Consider the following 21292-nt stretch of genomic DNA (forward strand, 5'->3'; position numbering starts at 1 on the left):
GGACATATGTATGTGCAGAAAAATGCTTTGGTAATGCAGTAGATCCAGGCAAACTAGACTAGATTTGCCAACTCTGTTTTGCCAACACATTAATTACAGCAATAACTACAAAGTAGCAAACAACCACTACCTTTATAGCATGTATTTACTTAGGACTACTTAGTTAATTTTGGCCAGCTAACAGGCGGTGTAAAAAACCTGCCATCATAGTAGTGTCTCACCATTAACAGTGTACATGCTCCAAGTACCGTACAGGTACTGATTATCAATTGCTACTAAACACTGGAGCACTGGAACGCCAAACAGGACTTAAATACTGCTTATATGTACACTCAGTGCAGAGGTGCCCTGCACATGATCCATGGAAGGGAACACCATGGACATGCCCCTGTTAGTCCTGGAACTGAGGTGCTAATGCTGCCAACAGGGTAAGTCCTTTTGGCTTTAATAAGGCCTCCCATCATGATGGTTAACAGACCTTCTGCTGCAACTGTGAGATCTCATCTCTGGCCTCCCTGCACTTGTAGATTAAGTTTTCCTAAACACGGTCAGAAGGGGTAATTTTGGTCTAGCCTTTCTAGATAGTTAAAAATTAAAGGAGTAGCTAGCTTATATCAGAGTGCTGAGTGCAGCAGAGAGTGCTTCTCACATATCTCACCTGCTTTATATTGAGATGGAAATAATGCTTAACAAGAACTTGGCCTTTATGACTTTTAAGTTGCTTTTAAGTGTTTTTATTTGACATTTATTGGGCTTGCAACCAATTCAATTGCAGCAGTTGTGGTACAAATATCATAGCATCTTCCACCCAAATCTATTTTCAATACTACTCCTTCAATCCACACTGAATGTAGAGACCAATCACTCATGCTAAATTCCAGGTGTCACAGCAAAAAGCTGTATTGAAACATTACTTCGATGTCAATCTAATGCAAGGTGAAAATGGAGAATACTATAAAAAACTTTGAGAATTTATCCACTGAAAAAGAGAGAAGGAAGAAAGACTCATCAAAGATGAAAACTTGTGTGACAGTGCTTCCTTCGTAGTCGAATCCTCCTGTTTCATTACTCATTTCTTTCTCACATTTATCCCACAGACAGGCTAAGGCAATTTAGGAAACCATGAACACTAAGGCACTACTGTCATCAAGAGATGTATTTCTGCCTCCCTACCAGAGGCTACCACCTATGAATCCTGAAACAGATCACATAAACTGTTATTCATGCACTTCAGAGCTAACCAGATTCAATAATCTTTCATGGAAAGCTCTTTTACTCCAATACGCTCACTACACACCATGGTGCTTCTGAAACACTTGCATTGGCTTGGGCTCAGCCTCTGCTGTGGAGCTGTAAATTCCAGTGAAGGACTAAGAATGCACAACTAAGGGATAAATGATAATATCCTAAATGAGAACTTGTGTCTTTGAGCCTGATGACCCCAAATGAAAGCAAAACATTCGAACTGCAACCCCTGAGAAACTGATAACTTTTCCCATAGTGATCAAAGAATTTGTTTTCCAAAAGTTGCTCAACTTAAGTAATAGCATTCATGAATTTTATGCAACACTTCTGCACAAGTTTCTGCTGATTTATCTGCACATAAAAGCTTCATGTGACTTGGCTCAGACAAAATATGCTGCTGTACTCAGGCAAGGCATTTACAAACTGTTCAGTGCCAAGTACTGTGGCAAGCATTTCTTTAGGCAATAAACTTCAGAACTACAATTCATAATAAGATATTTAGACTTTACTGGCTGTAGAATATTTTTCATAGAAACAAAATTTATAATATCAACAGTACAAACCTGATGCTTTATGAGGAACTGTTCCAAGCAGGGGGATATTTATAGTTGGATCAGCCATTATGCCTTTATCCAAAGACTGCAAAGACAGGAACTCATAGTAGTACTCAGCCTATGACAAAATAAATGAAAAACCTATATTTAATTGTATTCACAGAAGGAAACTATTGAGCACACAAACTACAGCAGAGAAAAATACTACTTTTTTCATTATGTGATTCACTGGATTAATTTCTATAATTTCCCTGAGTGCTTCTTGACCTAAACATAATTTCCAGATCATTTCCTCTTATTTCAGAGATTGCAAGTGACCATACATTAATCAGGATGCAGCATATCAGCAAGGAAAATGGCATGCATATAGTGAACAAATGTTATAGAAGGAAGACATTTTTTACAACCCACACTGCTCATCTGGCAGACAACAAAAATACATGGACACTAAGCTAATCCTTAAAGCTGTTTTTGGGGCAGAATCCTCCTGGAACTGACTGGTGAGCCAGGATGACCTGCCTGTACCACGAGTGCAGTTTAAAGGGCATAGGCACATACAACTGCGCCATGAGATTATCCAGGCTTGCTCTTGGTTGATCTGCACAGCACAACGCACTGCCTTGGGCACACAGGGATGGGCAGTGAGTAGCCACATTGCTGGAGTGCCACGCCAGGACACGTACCTTGTTTACAGCTCTGACACTGCCTTGTTCTTCCCCATTTTGTTACATTGTCCCAAGGGTGGAGCTGAGAGCTCTCCTACCGAGCTGGCTTCATGTCACTTATTAACTGCAACATAAATGATTTGTTTTGGGGAGCCCTAGAAAGTGTTGGCACGATTTAAAAACTACTTTCCACTACCTTAATCCTACCCCCAATAAGCACCTGCATTGTGGCACAGATCGTAGGCTTTTGTCCATGGGAGCCTGGACTCTCTGTTGAGGCATCTGTTCAAGATTTCTTCACGTTTGACGCAAAGTGCTTGCATGTGTTTGCAGTGTGGCTGTACACACCACGTACACACACCTGAGATGTATGCACCTCAGCCAGGCACTAGAGGCTTCCATGGCTGTCAACAGCACAACTGCTGGTATGCAGAGCGAGTGGGAATGAAACTTTTATGCTAAATTGTGCCATCTCATTTACCATGAAGCATATAAGGGATTACAGGTAATTCTATCTGCTGCTCTCAGATAAGGGCTTGAGACCTTAGCATGGGCATTCACAAAAATGTATTTCCATCACTGACAGTAGACAGTACTGTTCTGTCTACATTTTAGATAAAACAGTGCAGCAAAGAGAGATTAAAGCCAAAATTTGGGCTGATAAATGGTAGCTAGTTTACATCAACAAGATGTCTGCCCATGTCCTTAGCCAGAACATTGTCCTTTTTCTCCTATAATATCCTGGCTCCCTAGTAAAAGAAGGACATGGACTTAGTGGAGTGAGGCCAGTGAAGGGCCACAAAGATGATCAAGTACTGGAGTGTCCGCTGTACAGGAGAGACTGAGAGAGCTGCGAGTATTCAGCCTGAAGAAGGCTGATGGGGGATCTAATCAATGTGTATAAATAGCTGATGGGGGGTTTAAAGAAGATGGACCCAGGCGCTGCTCAGTGGTGACCAGTGACAGGACAGGAGGCAATAGGCACAATACAGAAAACTCTGTTGGAAACTGAGAACACACCTTTTTACTGTGTGGGTGATCGCACACTGGCACAGGTTGTCCAAAGAGGTAGGTAGAGCCTCCCTCTGTGAAGATGTTCAAAATCCAACTCAACACAGTCCTGGGCAAGTGGCTCTAGGTGACCCTGCTTGAACAGGGGGGTGGACTAGCTCATCTTGAGGTCAGACTGTCCAGTCTCTGGTCAGCCTCAGCCCTTCTGTGATTCTGTGCTCTTCTAAGTTGAGCAGAAGCCCTGCAGGGTGTGAGAGACCATCTCCCTTTAGCTCCTGGTAACACCAGAAAAACACTCATGGCCTGGGTAGAGAGGTTGTTACGAAATTCCTGATCAGCCCTGGCAGCACATCCACTTGCTCTGTAGGGACAGTAAGGAGACCCCATAACAGAGAGGAGACAGCATGAGGGGCTACACTCTACATGGACAATCTTCAGAGGGTGTTGTGTAGGCACAGAGACCTCAGAGGAGGATTTACAAAACAATAGGGCAGGAAACAATGAAAGGTTTTAAGTGGGGGTTAAACACATGGAGTAAATATGTGAGGGAGAGAGGACATGGAGAGAAGCAGTAAAACCAGAGATGAAAAATGAAGTCTGGAGTAACGTTCAAAATGCTGCTTTTAATTAAAGACATTTTTTTCCAATACAATATACCATGCCAAAATATGAAAACAAGCCATAAAGTCAGATTGTGAACATTTTTGTTTTCAAATAAAACTTTGGTTCAGAAAAATAATTATATGTCTCCACACATCTATAGAATAGTGTAGTGAGTGAGTCAATCCTCCACTGTCTGTTTCTCATTGGTTAGCTTTGATCTTTGGTTGTATCTAAACCAGCTCATAATGAGTTATGACCTGGGATATTAAAAATTATGTTCTTACTATTCTAGTAAACAACAACTGGTAACTAGACCAAACAGCTCCACTCCCATTGTTTCCATTCCAGACACACTGTTGTAGAAGGTCAGCTTATGAGCCAGACTCCCAATTTGTAGGAAAAGGACTGGAATTTCATTTTCTAGAGCCAGTTTTCTAGAGCCTAAGGATAAAGACAAAAAGGAAGTTCCCTGTGGGAAAAGGGACCCATTGCTGCATGAGCCACAATACTCACTGCCATTCAAGGAAGTAATTCCTCTAAGTAGGGTAGAGGTGTAGCAGTGGTTAGTGCCTGAGGCATGAGTATGTTCTGATGGCACGTTAAAAAGATGGAAAGAGACATTGCACAAGCAACAGGCTGCTCAGAAGGAAAGCCACGTATTGCACTGGGGAGAGATAACTGCTCTCACCATTTCTCTGCAAAGGTTTGTACATCTGCTGAGTTGACGAAAACTGAACTCCTTGAAATGATAGTATCTAAGAGCTGAAACACCTCAGGTAGATCCAGCTAGCATAACTTGAAAGTCATGAGCTGCAGAGTATGTTTGCAAATTGTGTGTGTTGGATTGAGTTAGTTAAATTTTGACATAAAATATATATAAAAATCCCAGTCTAGAGAGGCTGCACAGTGAAGCAGGGTAGTTTAACTCCTCAAATCTGTGAATCAGAAACATGATTTGACTGCCATAAATCCTATCTATTTGGAAAAAATCTGTCTTGACACAAACCCTGCATCGAGTCTCCAGTATTGTCCTGCTGTAATTGGAGTTGATTGCCAATTAACTTGCATTAATCATCATGACTGAAAAGCAAACAACATGCTCTCAGCAAATATTTACCATGCTCCAGCCTACCATGAAATTTAGTGATGATGGTTAACTGTAGATACAGGTCTGTGCAATTAAAATATTGTCTAGTGACTACCGTAATTTATGCTGTAAGTGGTCATTGTGAGTGACCTGGTAGCAAGAACAAAATTTGCTTGGATATGGTTGGGAGATAAAGGGAAAAGTCCATACTCTGTAATACCTTTCCCATTATAAAGGCACTCTCATGTTTTTTGTGTTTTTCTGGTTTTTTTTTAGTCAGCCTATGAACTCTCTGGTATGTGAAGGACTAAATTTTGCAGTGAAGTTAAATCTTAGAGGAACAGTGTTGTTAAAGGTTGTGAAGAAAACGGGGTTTGCATTAAATTGCTGATCATTGACAATTGCACACTTTGAATGGACAAAGGATTTTTGGCTTGACTTCAGGAAGCACCCAAGGGAGGATATGTTTTACTTCTGTGGTAAATCTTTGTTTGAGATCCTCAGAAACGGAGGCAAGGACCCCTGCAGATCTTGTGTGAACAGTCTGGGGAGTTGGTTCTTGCAGGGAGCAGGTAGCCCCAAGCAGCTGCCCTTTAACGGTTCCCCATGTGGGTAAAGCCCTCAGAAGAGGGAGGAAATTTCACTTTAGGCAAATAATTCCTTGGTCAGGATTAACTTTTATGGACTTTGAAAGGCTGTTTTCTATAAATCAGAGGAATTTAAAAGATTATAAAAATAATGAAGCCCTCTAACAAGTATGTAGCAAACATCTGTTGGCAGTTTGGTTTTAAAAGATATACAGTTAAAATTCCTACAGGTTCAAGATCTACTGCATTGAAGTACTCTTATCATTCAGATGCTGTGTTGTTTCTGCCTGTTTTTTCTTTCATATTTAATCAAAGAATTCACAATAATATGCTTTATGTTTTCTTCGTTTTATGTGATAGACATAGGATGAGAAGCAATCGTAGTACCTAAAGCGAAGGAGAGTAGTTTGAACTGCTGTATGTCACAGTTCAATAATCTAATGAAATCTGTACCCTTTCTAATTAAGAAGCAAATGTATGTTAGCTTTGGAAGTAGATGTAAGAAAATAACTATATTTTCTTCTCATTATTTTAAAGAGATCGGTGCTGAATGATTTGTTATCAATTAAATGACAAATATACCTTAACGCCAACTTTCTATATTTAAGGAAACACACCAAAGAAGTTCCTTTCTATCCCAGATCCATGAATATTTCTAGCTATGCACACACTAGAAGATTCTACCATGCATTATCCATAGCAGATGCTCACAGCTGCATATGCCATAAAAAAAGTCACAGAGTGGGACAATGTATGTGTTTGTTAGGCGTTTGCAGCATGGACCATTGCTTCTCCAAGATACTCTCTGCGTTAGGTCAGAGAAGTTGGTCTGTGTTCCAAGATGAAGCATGAAGCAAAGTGAGATGAATTCCAGCAAAGAATATCTGTACTGTGCATACCAGGCTATTGAAGGAGTCTGGCCAGAGTAGGAATATGTACATATATGTGACTATGTTTTTACTGCAGTGCAGTCTAGACACTGCTGTAATGAACAACATAACAGAGCTTCCTTAGACAAGCAGATAATAAAGTGTCTGCCTACAGACTGCCTGTTTTTCTGCTAGGGACACAACCCGTTAATTGGTCCTGTCACAGAGAGGGTAAACCATTTTTCACACCTCAGTGTGACACTCAGAAACTTGCTGTCAGGCTCCAGAGGTAGACCTAAAATGGGAGGCATGCTTAACAATATGAAGTGATACTGAAACATGATCTGAGAAAATCAGTTTACACAGAAGACAGATAACCCAACTGTCTTCCAGTATCAGCTGCTAAGGGTATGGGAATGGACTGAAGCGGCAGGGTTAAAAAACAGAGATGCACACAAAAGGAGGAATAGAGATAGTTGGTGTTTCAAAGAAATAAAAGAAGGACAAATCAGAACTCAGAGAAATGGGCAATCTCAAAGAAAATACATTATGTGACAGTAGTAATTAGGCAATACTGGGGTGAAATGCTCACAAATCTGTAGAGCCTGTTCTATGCCTGCTTTCTTCACATTAAGGAAACCATGGCAGACTGCAGAAAATCCATGCACAAGAGTTTTTAAAGAATAGAGTGCATCCCTGCATGAAACTTTCAACAATAACTACTTGCGGTTTTAATGGTTTTAGAAGAATGGTATAAAACTTTCTGATTTTGCCAATGGAAGATGACTAACTGGTGCTTAATGTCTCCTGTGGCCTTCAGCTGTGGATGGCAGATCAGGTCCTCCAACAGAATTATTTATGAAATTGGGAAAGTGAAATTTCTTGTTTGTTTTTAAAAGGAGCCTCAGATTTTGAAAGGTCACATTACAGACTTCCAAGAATGCTTTGCACTGGGGAGATGGACAGAAAACTTTGCAGAATACATCAGCTTTTCCCCCAAATAATGAGAAAAGAATTTCTATAAAGATAAGGAATCTGAAAAAATCACTGTCAAGAAGCTTGGTGAGGTCACAACATAAAAGATTTATATTTATCATTGTTTCTGACAGTTGTCTGCTCTTTGGGAGACATGGGAAACAGGGCAGCTACTTAGTCATTTTGAGCAAGTATTTTCTCTCACCAGACCCTGAGCTCTGGCAGCAGCCTAGCATTTGAAGCGCTCATTTGAAACCAATCTCTGACTGGAAGCTGAAGGGCTTGCTAGAAAGACTGGGGTTTGAGAGGGACAGAGGTGGAAAAGAAGAATCCAAGTATACCAGCAGAGCATTAGCTCTGAAAGTCATCATCGTGCTGAAAAAGCAGGCTTCCGAGACAGAGGGACAAATAAAAGCCTATTACACATTCCTGTCCATCATTATCCTGCTAATGAAAATACAGTTTTGGTTTAGATCAGAGGCAACCCCTTGATGCAGCAGGTATCTGCAGTGGGGACAGTGAGGCCATTCCACCAGGCTAGAGCCTTGGACAGCAGCATATGTGCAAACAGATGCACAGCAACCTCCTGGTTAAGTACAATCACACTGAGACAAAGGCATGTGACATGCACCATTTCCTTAAAATGTTTGTCACAACAAATTTACAGCTTCTCAATGAGGAAAGTCTGGGGTTTTCTCACTCCTCTACCTTGCTTTATTTGGAAACAAAGAAAGCAAAAGAGCCCAGCTTCCCATATTTAGACCTTTTTTGTTTAACACATTTTCTGTAATGCATGTTATTACAGCTTCACTGGAGTTACTTTTGAAAAAAAAATAAGCTGAAAGAAGACAAAATCATTAGGGTTTTGATAAATATGCACAGTTAATTACATCTTGAAAATTTCTAGCACAGAATGATATTTCTCTGAATGAACCAGGCCTGGTGCATTAACTTCCTTTAAATTGTTGACTCTTATGTCTTACAGATGAAAATTGTATAATTCTACTTTGGGGAGGGGGGGGAAAGCAAACCGTACACCAAAAAGAGAAATATCATTAAGAGTTCAGATTTTAAATAAGTAAAAGACACACAAGCCTTTGCTATCTTCAAATATTTAACAAAACATATTGCTCTGGTATCCTGACAACTGGTAAAGGCTCTGAAAATTCCCCTGAAAAGCTAATTCTTGTTCCAGCCCAGCAAGGCCTAATTTGTTCTTTTGTCACCCAGCAAAAGATTAGTGCTCTCTGGTGGACATTTCTTGATCATGGACATTCAAAACAGAGTCTCCCAAAGCTAATAAAAAAGGAGAAAATTATTACTGCTCTTAGAAAAAAACCCATAAAATACTGTCTCATCAGGTTATTTCCTAAAAAAACAAGTCTTTGCAGGTCTACCACCACCTGCAACACATCTATGTGGTTCTATCTACACTGAGAAGAACCCACAGGATTATTTTCTCCCCCTCACAGCTTGAAAAGTAAGTTAATAGCTTGGTTGGCTGATCCTAGGAGTGCATCTTTAGGTTATAGCCTGTTTGCAGTTTCAGGCTTTGGATGGATTTATTGATAATTAATAATTATTCTGAAAATTCTTCACAGAGAATGTGAAGAATAAAACCTTTAAAATTAGGCAAGTGATTTCACTAACAGGTATTTAGGTTAGTTATGATGGGGATCTGAACAGACACTATATTTAGTTAAGCAGAATAGTTTCAAAAGCACAAATGTAAACCTTAGAGATGGAGGCTCATCAAGGGAAAGCTCACAGATGAAGAATAAGCTAATCCACCTCTTGAATGGTGATAAACATGGATAAGGCATACAGATTCATTTTGGCTGTGCTTCAAACTTCCAACCCTTTGTTCTTAAGCCTCACAGGATAGCTTTGAAGTTGAGGATAAAGCTCCTCTAGCACACCATTACCAAAGAACAACCTTCTGATTATGATCTCATGAAAGTGTAATCAATTACTTACACAAGTTAAAAGCGTGGCAAACAGCAAAGGTCACATAATTGGGCCTTTATTGAGTCCATGTGTTTCAATCTGGGCTTTAACTGGCACTCCTGTATAATAAATATAAATATCTCTCCTCAAAATGTACGCAGTGAACTTTCTCAAAAGTTATGAAATCTCACAGCAGCTTCTGTCAGACTGGAGTCCTTCAAGGGTTTCAAAGAGGGATGCTTCCACTTTTGTGTATCCATGTGACACAAAATCTGCAGCACCTCTGATTGGAAGTTCCTTTATTTACAGCTCAGCAGATACTGGTCTTTAGCCTTATTTTACAGGACAATGAATGTTTAAAATTTGAAAAGTTGAAAAAATTCAACTCCATCCTAACTAGTCATTAGGAAAGACGTCCTTAACACTGCTCTCTTTTAATACTTACTGCATGGATTTTCAAATTCCGGTTTTTGTGAAAATTCAGAGTAACTTTGTTCTTGTTTCACAGGCTGTCATTGATCAAAGCGAATTCTAGATACTATCGTGAACAAAGAATTAAATTCACTACTAAGAGTTTGATAAGTGTATCTGAAAAGGAACTTGTGTGTTTGCTGTTGTACCTGAAATGACACTTGAGTGAAGACTCTGCTAGGTGAACCTATACTGTCATATTTCCATGTACTATACAGGCCTCCACGTAGTTCTATCCTCCATAACTACACCCTGAATCATTCAAAGCAAGATGGACTTCTCTTCAGAGTAAAGCAAGGAAGTATAATCCTATCTCCAGTTTCTGAAGAGAAACTGAACAGGTTCTACAAACAGCTTTTCTGTCTTTTGGACTGTTTCAATAGGCAGGGTCAGCAGAGCTTCATCCCTGGGTTACAGTACCAGCCTTACAGGCCCAGTCTTTAGAGCTAAGGTCCAGTGTATTTCCCAGCGTTTTAACTAAGTATCTTGTTTAAAGCCAGCTCATCCTTGACTTCCTGTACACGCAAAGGACACAGACCAGCACTTGCAGAAGGAAGTTAAGCCCAGCTAGAATCTGATTTACCTGCTGTCTTCAACCACCTTTCTTTCCCTCCCTGGGTGCAGGTGGAGTCTATCTGCAGCATAGGCATCTTCTCCCAACCTGGACTCTGCTGACTTGACTCAGGGTCAAGCTGAGCTTCCAGATAAAACTTTTGAACACACTTGCAGGAATAAGTCCTATTAAGAAAGGCAGGGAGTTTATTTTGGGAAAGCTGAATCCTTCTGTTGTGTTTTTTTAAATTCTGGATAACGTGACCTATCCTGTGTCAGTCTAATTCCTGACAGGGATGGCCAGCAAGTTTCCCAGAAGAATCTTTTGCAGAGAACACAACCTCATTTTTATTAGAGAAAATGCAAGAGGGACAGTTTGGCCTCAGACATTAATGTGTGGGCCTCCTCAAGCCTGAATTTACCTGTGGTAAAAAACAAGCAGGAGTCTAATGACAGTGAAAGTCTGCACTCTGCTATAAAATACCTGTCCCATTTGGGATTCAAGAGTTTTGCTAAGATCAGAAAGGTAATTTATTCCTTGATGAACATCGGTGGTAAATCTGGTCTGCTCTTGCAGACTGGGACCAAATTGTCCTTTTTGCCACTCAGTATATTCCAGATATGTTTGCAATCCCTAATGTCGGCTGGAGTCATAGGCGGCTGAAGATTCCTCAAATACCCCAAACCAGCCTTTACTGACAAATGAAGTCAGTAGTACTGGGCTGAGTGTGGACCACAGGACTTTCAGGAAGAAAAAAAATGCTGGAGGAGAACAATGTCCCACACCACAAACCTTGTTGAGCAGTCAGGTCGGCTCTCTACAGGGCACAGAAATGGCTAAAGAACCTAAGTATGATCCATCACCTACTCTAAATCAGGATGGGGAAAAGACCTCACTGCACTTACCTCAGTCTTTGCAGTCAGGGACAAGAATACACACATAAACCTAGAGAGAGAAGTTTCTGTTGGAGTTGTTGGGGTCTAAAAGCAAGAGATTCTACAAGAATTTGCAGAGATTGTGAGCTTTATACCCCCAGGTCATCCTTTCTCCTGCCCAGAAACTCTCAGATTCCTTGTCCTTCAAAGTATTTCCTAATCAATTAAATTTAATTATTTTTTCTGCTTGATTGTGTTTTACAGGATGAGAAAGCCCTTACTTTTGGATGAATAAAGGTATATAAATATGATATGCATGTAGAAATGTTTTACATCTTGTAATTCTAGTGTCAGGTTTCAATGCCTAGAATCACAGAACGAAAGTAACAGTGGCATCATGATACTATAAAAATTATGACGTTTACTTTACTGTGAATGTTTGGCAAGACAACTAAAAAGGGACCATTAACTAAGCAGGATATTCACACTGATACAATTCAAATGTGAACGCTCTCTGTGGGCAGGATAAGGTGCAGACTTTGTCCCATCGAAAGAAAGCTACTAAAAGAAAAAATGTGGAACCCATGGTTCTTGATGTGATGAAGGATTCTAATTTTTGCCTTTAAGGATCAGTATAAGCTGCTCCACCCTGTATCCAATACCAACATGTAACAGCTCTTATCAGAGGGAATCAACATGTTTTCATTGCTTTCAGCTACCCTCCTTTGCCAATACAGAAATCAGATCATGCCTATGCAATATAAATAGATGTTCCTGAGCACAACTGGAAGGAGGTAGAAAGAAAAGCCTACACAAACCAAAAAACAAACAAAAAATTTAATCAAAGTAACTCCCAACATGCCCTGCTGACAAATTAATTCCGAATTAATAAATGAATAAAGCTATGCATGTCATCTGTTGCTTGTGATTACAGACCCAGATAACTGTATTTTGCCTCTTCTTCCTCTCTGACAGTGTGCTCTGCTGTGCAACCTGCCTGTTCTCCCTGACAGTCTCTGCGAGGAATATTGCAGCCACATAGCTGCTTGCAGCAACTTTATGTATCTGTGGCTTCACAAGGGGAAAATAAATTAGTTTCAATCTGGTTACTCAAATAGACTCTGTTTCAATAGCTCGATTTATTTCCCAGAACCTCTGCAAGAAAGAGAACTGGCTAAGGCTCAAACTTGGCAAAATGAGAGCAGTGTTTACTCCAGTTTAAAAGCAACAGGTTGAAGTTGATACTTGTACTCCTTACTGAAGGTGTTCGGTGGACTTGATTATTTGCCTATGAGGTTTTAAGTATTGGATTCCCATTGGCTGTACCAATATTCACACATTTGCAAGTTGAGGGCAAGTAAAAAATGTTGCAGGGAGAGCTTAACTTCTGCTCATCAACAAATTGTGATTTCTCCATGTCTTCCATGTGTTCTGAGAAAAATTATGTTCATGATCACTGTAGTGAAAGCTCTATTTGCTGATGGTCAGGATGGTCCAAGAGCCTGCCCTCTCCTCCTCTGGACAGCTGTCACTGCAAAGGCTGGCTCTGTGGCTCTTACTACTGTTTTCTGTGCTTCAGCGCTCAGAGCCGGTGACAGATCCTCTCATTAGTGGGCTGCTGTTTGGGGAGTTTATTTTGCCTGGTGATGGGCCAAAACCTGAGGCTGGGAGATTGCCAGGTTTGATGTCAGGCATATTTATTTCCTTTAGGATCAGCTGGGTTTAGCTAGCTGTTTATCCAGGCAAAGGGGCAACTTCAGAGGATTTGTGGGACCAGCTCTGAAAGCAGTATTTGTTCTTCAAGTTATTTATTGAAGTATTTGGCAGTGATGACAGCAAGTGCTGAAGCAGCTCAAAGGTAATTGCCCATTTTTCCTTGTATGGCCAAACAAGATGGACTCCATCAGTTGGTTGGAAAACAAAGCAAACTTTCATTACAGATGCAAAACCCCCCAGGGGTTTTCTTGTTGTGTGGCTGGGAAAAAAATCCACCCCAAATCTTTGCAAGCCATTGCTAAGGTGTTCTATGAACGGACTAAGATTCCACATACTATGGTGGATTTCAGGTATCATAGCTGGATAAAGCCTCCAAGTGCCTCTGTACAACAGAATCAGTGTCTTTGCTTTATTTATATTACTTTTTTTGAGGCAGATTTTGAGTTGCTGCTTCACTGTGAGTATGAGACCTAGTATTGACCTCTGAGGTACACCACTAGGAACTGCTCTCCGACTGGAGCAATCCACTTTGCTTGTGTAAATGCCACTTCCTCACTTCTTCAGTTGGAATGTGGTGGGAGATAGTGCTGAAGGCCTGGGCTGCATAAGGCAAAGCCCTGCCAGCCAGTCAAGGTGGGTATTACATTTCCACTATGTTGGGGCTACAGTTTGATGCAGTGAAGAGCTTGGCCACAAATATGCAGTTAAAAAGCAAACAATCAAACAAAAACCTCCCAGCAAAACAACAAAACCCAACATGGTAAAAGAGACTAATACAAGTAAAGTACAGTCTTTCAGATGGTGGAATTTGTTCAGAAAAAGGAAAAGAAGAACAAACCCTAACAAGTCAAGTGTAAACCCACAGGAAGGCAAAACAAAAGAGGTTTTGAGATGCATTTTCTTGAAATCTTTGAAAATAATAATCCGGAACTCATTGTTCTGAGCTAAGGTATTCAGCTCTTGAAATTCGGTTCAACATGATGCAAATATCTACTACATTCCAGTTTTGAAAACTCTGGGGCACACCATATTCCTCACATATCTGCATGCCCTAGGAAGAATGTGGTTTCTTACATTTGTTTTGTAGGTACATAACTGACTTGGCTAGAATCAAGTCAATAACAGTTGTAGCTACCCCAAAAAACCACTTTGGAAAGCATGAAAGCAAGAGAAGATATTAAATACATGAAAAATTCTTCCAGCTAGTTCAGTTAGTTTTCATTTTGATCAGTGCTTAGTTTTTACTCTATGCCATTACTTGTTAATGGCATTAACTTTACACCACTAAGAACATACCTGGGAAACTGTCTGTAAAAAGAGGTGATGTTGCCAGAAAACTTTTTCACTTCCACAAACAGGAAAGCAACACAGAGGAAAGCAACACAAGAGGAAAGCCTGGATTTTCTTTTTCAGAAAAGCTGTTAGTAACACAGGGAGTACATTTTCACAAAATATAGAATTGAAACTTGGGGTGTCCTTGTTAGTTCCAGTGCTTTTCAATAGTTATGTTGTACCTTGCAGCCACTACTGTAAAAATAGTGAAAATATTTTATAACTTTAGCTTTTTTTTTTTGTTAAAAATGGATTGTTTGTAGAAATGATAAACAATTAAAATCTTGAAGAACTGTTTACTTAACACAGGTTTACACTGCTGTGTAAAAAGAATAATTTTGTAGTTTATGCATATGCCATGTAAATATGCCATGTAAATTACTATGGAAACCAGATGCAGATTACACTAGAAGGTGCCTTGTAACTCATCTCTGCTGAGCAATAAATCCCCCCTTTTCTTCTTGGCAAAACTTCGAGAAACTTTACTGCTGTTTTCTATCAGCAGATAGAACAGATGGCTGGCACATGCCTGCTTTACTAAGAAAGTGGGATCTTTACAGTACTACTTTGATCCCTGGTGGCATGTCTACAACACTGAGATGCAAAATACCACAGCTGAGCAGAATCTAAATATTAAAGGTCTGGAGCTGTGCTCTTGATATGAGAACCCCCTGTCTAAAAATCATGCTCGCAGTATGTAAACATCTTCACATTCCACGTGGAAATTTTGGTACAGTGGTCAGAAAACAAAGTATTCTCCCTGTTTGGTGACATGAAAGTGCAGTGAAGGGACCACTGAAAGTCCCAAGAGTGTGAGTTTATGCAATTACCTTGAACAAACTTTAAGAAGAGCCATACTTTTCCTGGAAAAATTCTCCTAAATTTTGCACACGGGACATTTTTTAGGCTGAGAAGCATCACTGTAATGACTGGTTATGAATAAGATATTTACAAAAAATTCAGCAGTTTCTTTGAAGAAAAGTTTCCTTTGAAGAATTAGTTTTTGAAATTCAACACTTTTTGGTTTCTTTCAGTTTATCTGAGAAATACCATGTTTGACTGTAGCACCTTATTGCACCACTAATGCCTTAAAATTGGTGGTCTATTAGCTTTCCTCTGGGCAAAGAAACAAACCTTCTCCTAGCATAGCTGGATATTCCTTTTTATCCTTATGGTCAGGCTACATCTCAGCAACATGAGACAATTTCAGAGAACTCAGCTGAGCTGTTCAGGGCTGATGGTCACATTGCTGAGATCAGAACTAGCATCCAGGAGCTGTTAACTATACAGCATTCCTGACCTTCACTTTACAATATAGAAATGATGCTAGAAAATGCACTGGACTCATACATTGTCTCTTTCTCAGAGGTGGGCATCTTCTTGATTTACTCAAGGTTATCAATAACTCCTTGAGACTTATTTCAGATGTCACTTCATGGGCGTGCATTCAACTACGCACCAGGAGAGGAGCTGTTCATAACAGTAGGGAGGGGGAAGTGAGCTGCTACAGTATTTCGTCTGACCACAAATACTTCTCCCATATCAGAAAGGAAGAAAACAGCCTGGGCAGGTTGTGGCCCAGATTGACTCTTTCTGTGGATCAGACCAGAGAATGCTACACAACAAAAATTCCAACTTGCTTTTTGGTTTCTTTTTTTCACCTCCTGTCTATTAAATCATCTAGGCTGCTGCTCTGTCACTGAGTACTTGCTGCCTGTTCACTAACCAACTTTGGTTTTTAACATGGTTCTCTCCCACCAATATTGCCCCAGAAGTGAACCCAATTTTACTGCTGTCAGAATTCCCACTGAAAGTTAAACATACATGCTGGGTTTTGTGGATTTGGTGATTAAATACTTGTCATAAATTCCTAAATGCTGTAGAGATGATGTTATTACTGAAATCTTTGGTAACTTTCACTGGTGGACACAGTAAAAAAATGTTGCAGCATTAATCAGCATGCTAGGGTCTCACTGGGAAGTTTCATAGCTTAATCTTCCACAGAGGACAAGACTCCCAAAGCCATTGTATTTTCTTTTGCAAAAACCATCTGGAATAAGAGCAAGAAGCACACCAGTGAGCTCTAGTGGTTACACAAATGCATACTATATACTATATATTATCACTGATTTCAGCTTTTTTAAATCTTTCAATTCAGAGAACAATCTTTGTAATCCTTTGGGTCAATCTACCCAGATTACATTTTTTTTCTGAAGAGAACATAGTGTCTGTAAACTTATGCTTTAATACATAGGTAGAAGCATAAAATGCATAAAAACATGACAATCCCATTTTGCAGTACTTTAACACTCTTGTCACCCCTGGCTCATCCTGATTTCACTAGCAAAAAACCTATATATTCAGCACACTCAGACCCTCACATTTTGGGTTTCTCCTTATATTTCCTAATAACTAATTAGAAGTAATGGACTAGGAATTAAAAGCAACTAATGCTTTTCTTTGGTTAATGTTTTCTAGTGAAAATTATTTTGTTTGCTTATCATACAAAATCTTTTTCACATAAAATGTATTCAGGACACAAAGGCCACTATATCAGAAGCATAACACCTAAATGGAGTGGGTTTCAAGCACTTCAGTTGACACAGAATACAAATGTAATCTAGTCCTTAAAATGTGCCTTTCAACAAGACATTTTTGACTTGTAGTGTATTAGTGTAGAGCAGCCAGCCACAATAAAATTGCAAAATATACTTTGCTTTGCCCTGCACACTGTCTCAGTAACAATGACAATGAATACAGAGTGAAAACTAAACTCAGAGGTACAAGAAAATCTCCTTCGACTTCAGAAGACAGTATTTGAGCAAGAAGAAAACACAGATAAAGGCTCTTGTGTCAAGAGGAAAGTAGCTGAGTCAGAGAGCAGCAATTACTACAAAACAGGAAAATGTTAATGAAGCAATGAACACAACCTCAAGTTCCATAAAAACAAAGTCAAAATACAGAAAAAAATATGCTTAGTATTTTGGTAAAAACATCTCCAGCATGTTCAGTACAATCTTGTTTCATGCTGTAAAGCCTTTTTGTCAACCTAGGCTCCAGGCACAGCAGTGTAAGCAGCCACAAGGACAGCAGCACAGCCCTGACCTGCCTTGCCCAAGCCCACATCCTGGAGGCTGACCACCAGCTGCATAGGGGCAGAGGCAGGCAGCAGAACATACTGGACTTCCCCCAACAGTGCCCCAGTGATACCCATGTTTGGGGGATCTCAAGTACCAAGCTCTGGGCCAGCACCTCCAGTTTACACATCTTCAAATTTCAAGTGGGATACAGGGTTAAGAGGTCTATAAGGCACAAGACTCACAGAGAATTATTTCAGTTTTACCAAGTGGGAGGCAACAGTTTGCTAATTAACAGCTATTTTGCAAAAAACAGTCTAGTACTTCAGTTCCCAAATGCCTTTCTTCTTTCAGAAAGTACCGATTTCCTTTTTTTTTTTTCCTTCTTCCTTTCTTGCCTCTCTTGCCCCTTTCTCTTCTCTCCTTTTCCTCTCCTTCTCTTCTCTCCTCCTCTTCTCCTCCCTTCCACGTCTCATTTTCCCTCGCCTGACTTAGGAAATTCCCAGAAAAGTACAGAATAAAGGTAGCAAGTTTTTAGCACTTCCCTGGATGTGTTAATGGAAACTTCTAAGGACATGTATACTTAAAACCAAACTAGAACACTTGAAAAAAGTAAAAATGTACTAATTTCTTACCCTCATAAAATATTGGAAATTCTGGAGAAACACAGAATGTTTTTAACCTTTTAGGTATTTCGCTTACTAATTATGCTTTGTCTAAGAGGAATGCAGTAATTCAGAAAATAGGAGGACTAATGGGTTAAACAGCTTTGCAGCTGCTCAGAAAGGGTTTCATCCTGCAAGTTGCATCAAGTAGAATATTTTCCTGTACTGTCTTTAATCCTGTGATGCTTCTCACTGAAATCAGTGTTGGGACCACCTTTTCCTAATGACCTACCTGCAGACAGCAAAGGAGCGAGAGGAGAGCACAAGAAAGAAATAAAAGAGAAGGACAGTGTTCATCTAACATCTCAATCACCCATTCAAAAAAGAGCTAGTTTTATCATGAACAGCAGCTGAAGCTGGGAAAGAAATGGAGCAGGAAATACAGTCCCAAAAGACACTAATTATTTCTAGGTATTTAAATGCCAGCCCTTGGCATACAAGGTTGTTTCCTCTGTAAAGCTTGATGGGAACGCCAAAGACCTAGAGCAAGTCACTCAGCCTTTGTAAGTTTTGTCTGTCCACATTCTCCTTCCTCACTGGAGGAGGAGGTGAAGCATTTTCTAAACCCAAAGGCTTTGTGAGGACAGCAGAAACTTCAAGGGCATCAGACAACACCTTGAAGCCAAACAAGTCCTGTAGGTAGGAAGAGTACTTTCAAACAACCAAAACCACAACCAAATTTGTGAAGCTGCAATTAGCTGAATTATACAGTCAGTGTTCACTATTTAAATGTAAATACTGTTTCATCTCTGCCAAGTTATATATTGTATAAAGTCAATGTTCAGCATTGTAAAAATGAATTAATTTTATGCAGGATTTTATGCCACCATGTTTTTTCTGTATCCATGATAATCTGTGCTAACAAGTTGCAGCTTTATGCAAATTAAACATATGTTGTGTGTCAAATCATACATATGTTTCTTCACAAAAATATGTCACAGACTCTTACATTTTCAACAAAAGAATCCAAAAGGATTCTATAAACTGCAGATTTATGTGGTTTTGCAATTTAACTTGGTAAAATTAAGCCTACAGAAGAGAACTGTTGTTTACTAGAACTACAAATTAAGCCTGCACATCTAGTAAATAGAGATCAATGAAGAGCTTGTAGTGTATGTCCATAAGCTAAAGAAAGTCGAAAGAAAACTGCATCCACGTAACTACTATCCAGTATAAAATTTTATGGCAAGTACAGGCGACTGGGGTCTTCCTGGTGAGTTCTGTCTCACGCCTCACCAGCCTGCGGGTTCTCCGCCGCCCGAGCCGCCCGGCGCTCCCACGCACTTCAGAACCCATTCCCAAAGCGCTTTCCCAGCCATCCTGCGCGCTTCTCGCTGCTCCCCGAACCGCCCCCGCCCGCGCCTCGGATTCCCGCACCCGGGGCTGCCCCAGCACGCCTCGGAGAGGGTTTCCTCCACTATTCCAAGGCCGAACCACCTGCCCGGGTTTACAGAGCCTCCCCCGCCCCTGGCCGCGGCCCCATCTCGGCACCTACCTGCCCCGTTGCCTGCCAGGTGAAGTTCATGGCGTGGATGCCGACGGGGATGGCGGGCATCCTCTGCTGGGCTTTCCTGAAGTCGTGGGTGAACGGGGCCATCTTCCCCTCGGACACGATCAGAATATCCTCCTCGAAGCCTGTAGAAGGCAAAGGGGCGCGATGTGCGGCAGCCCCGGCGGGCCGGGCTCGGCTCCGGGCTCCCGCCCGCCGCTCGGGCGCAGCGGCCGCACTTACCGATGAGCACCCGCGCTTGCTGGGCGTCGATCCACAAGTAGAGGGTGTCGGGCTGGCGCGGCGCGGCCCGCAGGCTGCAGAGGCTGAGGGCGCCGCAGAGCAGCGCGGCACAGCACAGCCGCCCCGCCGGGGCCATGCTCCCGCACCGCCCGCCCGGGGCTCGCCGGCTCCGCTGCCGCTCCGGCCGCGCCCGCGCTCCCTTTGCCGCGGGGCGGCCCCAGCGGGGCGGCGGCGGGGCGGGCACGGGGAGGGCGGCGGGCGGCGCCGCGGGCGGCCGGGAGCGCGGGCGCGCACGGTCCTTCCCCCGCCGCGGAGGGTGGTCAGTGCCCCGCGCCCGGGGCTGCAGGTGGCCGCCCACTCCCCCAAGGGCAGAGCCGAGAGCCGGGACAGGGTCCGTGACCCACGCCCGCTCTGTCGCAGGGGACCCCGTGACACGACAGGTCGCCGCTCTGCTGCGCTTCCCGCCCCCCTCTCCGTGTTCACCCTCCCTACAGGGGCACCCCGGCACTCCGGCCGTCAAGGTGGCACCGCCACGGTCACAAATGAGTCGCTGGAGATACTCGCGTCTGAGTGAAGAAAGGAAGTTTGTGCATAGCCGTCAGCGGGCACTGGTGGGGTTTGAGTCAGGGGTGGGGGGAACATCACCCAAACCGCAGGTGGGTGCAGTGCAGCCGTGGCTCCAGCGGGGACCCGCGAAGCTGGGCAGGTCAGGCCCTAGAGCGAGACATCAGCCGGACAGTAGCACAGGGACAGGCTTCCCAGCTCCAAGGAACGACGTAGAAAACGAGGCAATGTGCTAAAGGAAGAAAAGGCTTTCACCTGGCTTTTGTCCGAAAGTCTTGAGAACAGTGGAGACTGAAAAACACTGAAATGTTGCCACTTACACAGAAACTGGAACTGGCTCGCTATACAAACTTAGTAAAGCTTGAAAGAATTTTCAATTCAAAAAATTATTTAAACAGAGTCATGCCTTCTAAAGGAATAAAAAAATATTGTTTCTAAATTTTCTGGATTCCTCCGTAAGAAAAATAAAAGCCTTTTTTTTTTTTCTTTTTCTTCCTTCTTTTTTTCTTTCTTTAAAAAAAAAAAAAAAAAAAAAAAAAAAAAAAAAGACCCCAAAAACCAAAACTTAGCAGCATAGATAAGTTTGAGTAAAACCCCCAAGTTTCCCTCTGTAATGTTCTGGAAGGAGTTGGAGGGTATTTTCTCACTGTGATTACTGCTTTTGGTGCTGCTGGTGCTCCATCTCATCCTGTAAGTGTGACTGCTAAAGTTACCTCTGTACTATGTGCCAGGACTGGAATTCTTCATGTTATGGACAGCAACGT

At 41.6% G+C, this 21292-nt stretch overlaps 1 protein-coding gene across 3 annotated transcripts in view; it reads right to left on the minus strand.

Moving 5' to 3' along the window:
- WIF1 (WNT inhibitory factor 1) overlaps positions 1 to 20168 on the minus strand; it is a 38388-nt gene extending 18220 nt beyond the window's left edge. For all 3 annotated transcript variants that reach the window (XM_068998573.1, XM_068998569.1, XM_068998568.1), the window contains exons 1-3: positions 19965 to 20168; positions 19728 to 19867; positions 1809 to 1917 (exon numbers count right to left, since the gene is read on the minus strand). In XM_068998573.1, coding sequence (XP_068854674.1) covers positions 1809 to 1917; positions 19728 to 19867; positions 19965 to 20100 — 385 coding nt within the window. In that variant the 5' untranslated portion in view covers positions 20101 to 20168. The remainder of the gene's footprint in view (positions 1 to 1808; positions 1918 to 19727; positions 19868 to 19964) is intronic.
- Positions 20169 to 21292: the final 1124 nt, after the last annotated feature.

The sequence above is a fragment of the Aphelocoma coerulescens genome, chromosome 1A (assembly GCF_041296385.1).
Source record: "Aphelocoma coerulescens isolate FSJ_1873_10779 chromosome 1A, UR_Acoe_1.0, whole genome shotgun sequence".
Classification (NCBI taxonomy): domain Eukaryota; kingdom Metazoa; phylum Chordata; class Aves; order Passeriformes; family Corvidae; genus Aphelocoma; species Aphelocoma coerulescens.